General features: G+C 42.8%; 2 protein-coding genes across 2 annotated transcripts in view; one reads left to right on the top strand and one right to left on the bottom strand.

Annotated features, from left to right (window-relative positions):
• LOC111634736 (protein unc-13 homolog D-like) overlaps positions 1–1,143 on the top strand; it is a 119,484-nt gene extending 118,341 nt beyond the window's left edge. The window contains exon 4 of the mRNA XM_023379578.1: positions 964–1,143. Within this exon, the coding sequence (XP_023235346.1) occupies positions 964–1,143 (180 nt within the window). The remainder of the gene's footprint in view (positions 1–963) is intronic.
• Positions 1,144–2,028: 885 nt separating this feature from the next.
• On the bottom strand, positions 2,029–3,702 carry LOC111634728. Its single transcript, XM_023379568.1, has one exon. It carries the CDS (start codon positions 3,700–3,702, stop codon positions 2,029–2,031), a length of 1,674 nt encoding a protein of 557 aa, XP_023235336.1.

Raw genomic sequence — 3,702 nt, 5'->3', positions numbered from 1 at the left:
GTTTTAAATTCGAATTTGTTATTGCGTATTGGTTCGATTATAGAACGATTGTAAACGTTTCAGAAAATTGATCAAATTGAAAATAGTTCGTTTGATTTTCGGCAATTCTCTTCAGCGGTAGGTGTTATATAACAATTACTATGGTTATTGAAATATTGGATGTAAATGGGGTTTGCTTGCAAAACCTCCGCTGACGAAGTCGCGGGTAACAGCTAGTTATATATAAGTTTAATTAAGCCGAGGGGTCGGAAATAGCAATAAAAATTTTAATTTTTTAAAAATATTTAAAAATATACGGCCAAATTCCAGTCACCCTACTATAAACCCATCGCCTCCCGAGATTTCTATGAAAATGGCCCGGGAAATCCGACTCCAGCTGTGTTCAAGGTCATCGGGCTGTGTAAACAATGACTCATCGGTGTTATATTTCACAGAAAGAGAGACAAAGGAAAATAAAATTTGAAGCTTTTTCTTCAAAATAAACGCATTTCTTTCGTTTTTTTCAGTTTTAAGTATTTTTTACGTTTAATTAAATTAATGATTATAAAATATCAAAAATCTCGATGTCCTTAAGGGGGTAATTTTTGTAGATGAATCAATGAACATTTTAGTTTGGGATTAAAGAGTGCTTAACGAATCCTAAATGCTTTCATATTTTTATAATAAACGTTTGAATCAGCTGAATATAAAATAGAAAAAATACAAAAAACACGAGGAAAAACGAAACCGTCAAAATTGTTTAAAAAATAATAGGCATTTGTAGAAAAGAAAGTAAATATTTTATGTATTAATGCTACAGCTGTTACGTAATTAAGTCGTCAACTTTTCTTTGATTCTTCGTCTCTGTTATGTTCCGCGGTAATTTTCGATTTTTAAACGTAACGATCGAATGAAATTTCTTAATTATCACAAAGTAACGCGTAACGCGAGAAATGGTAAAAGCGGCTTCTTTTTCTGATACAGAAAGACGAATTGTACGTGGAAGTGCTATACACCATCAAACACAAGATAGGGGCCAACGGCGGCGATTATTCCGTCTACGCGGAGGATCTATACGATTACGCTCAAAAGGCTTTCTGCGTGTCCCAGGAGACGCACAAACGTCTATTTGCCATCGCTCAGGAAGAACAGGTAAGCTTCTAATACCTTTCTTTCCCATTAAACTAAATAAATACTGCCATAAACCCCGGTCTCTCTTAGTTTCNAAAAAAGTATATAAAAAAATAAAAATAATTGAAAATAAATGCTTTTATTTGAGAAATATAGCTGTAAGGAATTGTTATTCTTTCGTTTAACAAGGCGTAAAATTTTACACGTGCAGTCTACATTGTTTACAAACTGGTTGACCTCGGGAACAGCTGGAGTCCGCTTTCCCGGGTAGTTCTCATATACGCTTCAGGGGAATATTGGTCTAAAGCGGGAGGGGAGCTAACTTAACGCATCTGTTCAAATATAACACAATATTGTCGATTTTAATGCTATTAAATTACGAGGGGACCGAAAAAAAGGTATGGGGGAAAAATTCTACTGAACAAAAAGCAAAAAAACCTGCTGATGTCATAAACATCCAATAGCGTTTTAAAAATTTTACCGAAGTCAAATCGGTAAAATAGAAGTTTAGAACGATTTGATTAAAAAACTCCCATAAAAAAACAATAGCGCGATTAATTACCTAATTGATAAATCATCATAAAATATTTTTGCGGCAAAAATAATTCATGAAATTTGCACGGATCATAGATAATGATGTGTATATGCTGATCCATACATTTTCGGAAAAGTTATAAGTCAATTCTTTTTAATGGAAACTTAAAGTCCATGCCCGAGTTAACTCGGGATATGGGCTTAAGGGTTAATTAAACGGACATCGTTACATCGTTAGTGAAAGGGGATGAAACCCGTGCTACTCGGCGGTATTGCACGGGAGGAAGGACAAATGGAAAGGGTGAGGAGAGAGTAGGAGGTAAGGGGAAGTGTAAAGTAGATAGGAAAGTTGGTGAAGGGAGTCATGAGCGCCTGGCGCTGCAATTATTTAAAATAAAACAGAGATACAAAAGATGACAGAGCGTACATAGTTGATGAACATGCCGAACAGGCCGCTGGCGCTGGTAGAAAAAGAGCGTAGTGCCGAGAGTCGGTTACTGTTGAGGATGTTTGCCCGCTGGAAAATTGGCGGGTTGTCCACAACCCTTGCAGCTGGGGGATACTCCCCGCAAAGTTCTTAAAGTCAGCAAAGAGTCTTTTATTCTCGATAAAGTCCTGAAGATGGCAGGGCCAGTAGAGACCCTCGGTGAGGGCCGTGTCCCTGAGAGGTTTCCTGTGGGCTGCTAGGTCACTGCAGACGAAGATAAGATGGAAAGGAACATCATCCTCCCCCATCCCACAGCCACAGAGCCCGTCGCCCTTACCCAGGAACCTCCGCAGGTAAGAGCCAAAGTTCCCATGGGCCGACAGCAGCTGGGTGAGGGAGTGATCCGTGGAAAAATGCCGGTTCTTTATCCTGTTCCCGATGTTGGGGATGAAGTTATGGGTCACTCTCCCAGTTTTGCTGGTGTCCCATTCCTTCTGCCAAAGCCTGATGAGGGCCTTGTGGATGGCCGACCAGACGTGAGAGACGGGAATTGCCGCATAACTGTGGCTGCTGGCAATCCGGTTAGCCTTCCTGGCGACCAGGTCGGCCCGGTCATTCCCCGGCACCCCTGAGTGCCCCCGAACCCAGAAGAAATTCAGGGCCGAGCACCTGTTAATGTCACTGATTAGTTGCAGGCTTTCTTCCACGATGGGCAATTTTCTGTTTTCTTTCCTAAGTTGATGTAGGGCAGTTCGACTGTCACTAATAATGTTGATGGCCACCTTCTTAAACTTGTCCATATTATCCTTGATAAACCGAAGGGCGCGGAGGATCGCGTACGACTCCGCCTGCGCAATGGAGCAATGAGGCTTTAAGCTATAAGCCGCCTGCCAGTGCAGCACCCTTTGGGGGTTCGCCAGGACCATCGAAGCCCCCACCTCAGTGTTGGTCTTTGAGCCGTCGGTATAAAAGTTAATCCCGTGTTTCGGGGTGACGGGCTCGATATAAAAGTTGCTCTTAATGCAGCAGGCAGGGTGGGGGTCCTTAGGACTATTGTTCCAGTCAATCCCGTTCGTGATAATCTCCTCCATGATGTGTTCGATAGAGTCAGGAAACTTCAATTTTGTGAAGATGTTCTGCACCTGGGTGGGCATGGTCCCGCCCCTTTCCAGTAGCAGGAGAGACTTCTTGATAAACTTTCCTAGGGCCACAAGGTGGACCGGCAGGAGCCCTGCAATGGCCAGTAAGGCATCGGCGGAGGTGGTCCGATACGCCTTTGTAATAGCAATCAGGGCAGCCCTTTGGGCAGAGAGAAGTTTCCGCCTATGGTGCACTTTGAGGGTGATGTATCCCCATTCCTCGGCTCCATACGTGAGAATGGGTTCGACCACTGCTTTATATATAACGGTACAGTTCCTGGGGTTTAACCCCCAGGTGTTCCGAGCGATGCTGCGAAGGGAATTATTAGCCTTGATGGCTTTATTGTACACCTGGTGAATATGATCGGTCCAGGTAAGCTTGGGGTCCAAAGTGAGCCCCAAGTACTGAAGCTTGTCCTCGCACTTAATCCTACTGCCCCCAATCCTGATGGTAGGCTTTTTCTTTAGGATGTTATCCTTCGGGAAAACCAT

This window comes from Centruroides sculpturatus, unplaced genomic scaffold (assembly GCF_000671375.1).
Source record: "Centruroides sculpturatus isolate CEXI.00-Female unplaced genomic scaffold, Cexi_2.0 scaffold135, whole genome shotgun sequence".
NCBI classification, from domain to species: Eukaryota; Metazoa; Arthropoda; class Arachnida; order Scorpiones; family Buthidae; genus Centruroides; species Centruroides sculpturatus.
The sequence above is the reverse complement of the archived record's forward strand: the minus strand, read 5'-3'. Positions and strand labels throughout refer to the sequence as shown.

Bases quoted from the DNA above. Each gene is read 5' to 3' on its own strand.
- LOC111634728 (XM_023379568.1), bottom strand. From the start codon at position 3,702: ATGGTTTTCCCGAAGGATAACATCCTAAAGAAAAAGCCTACCATCAGG.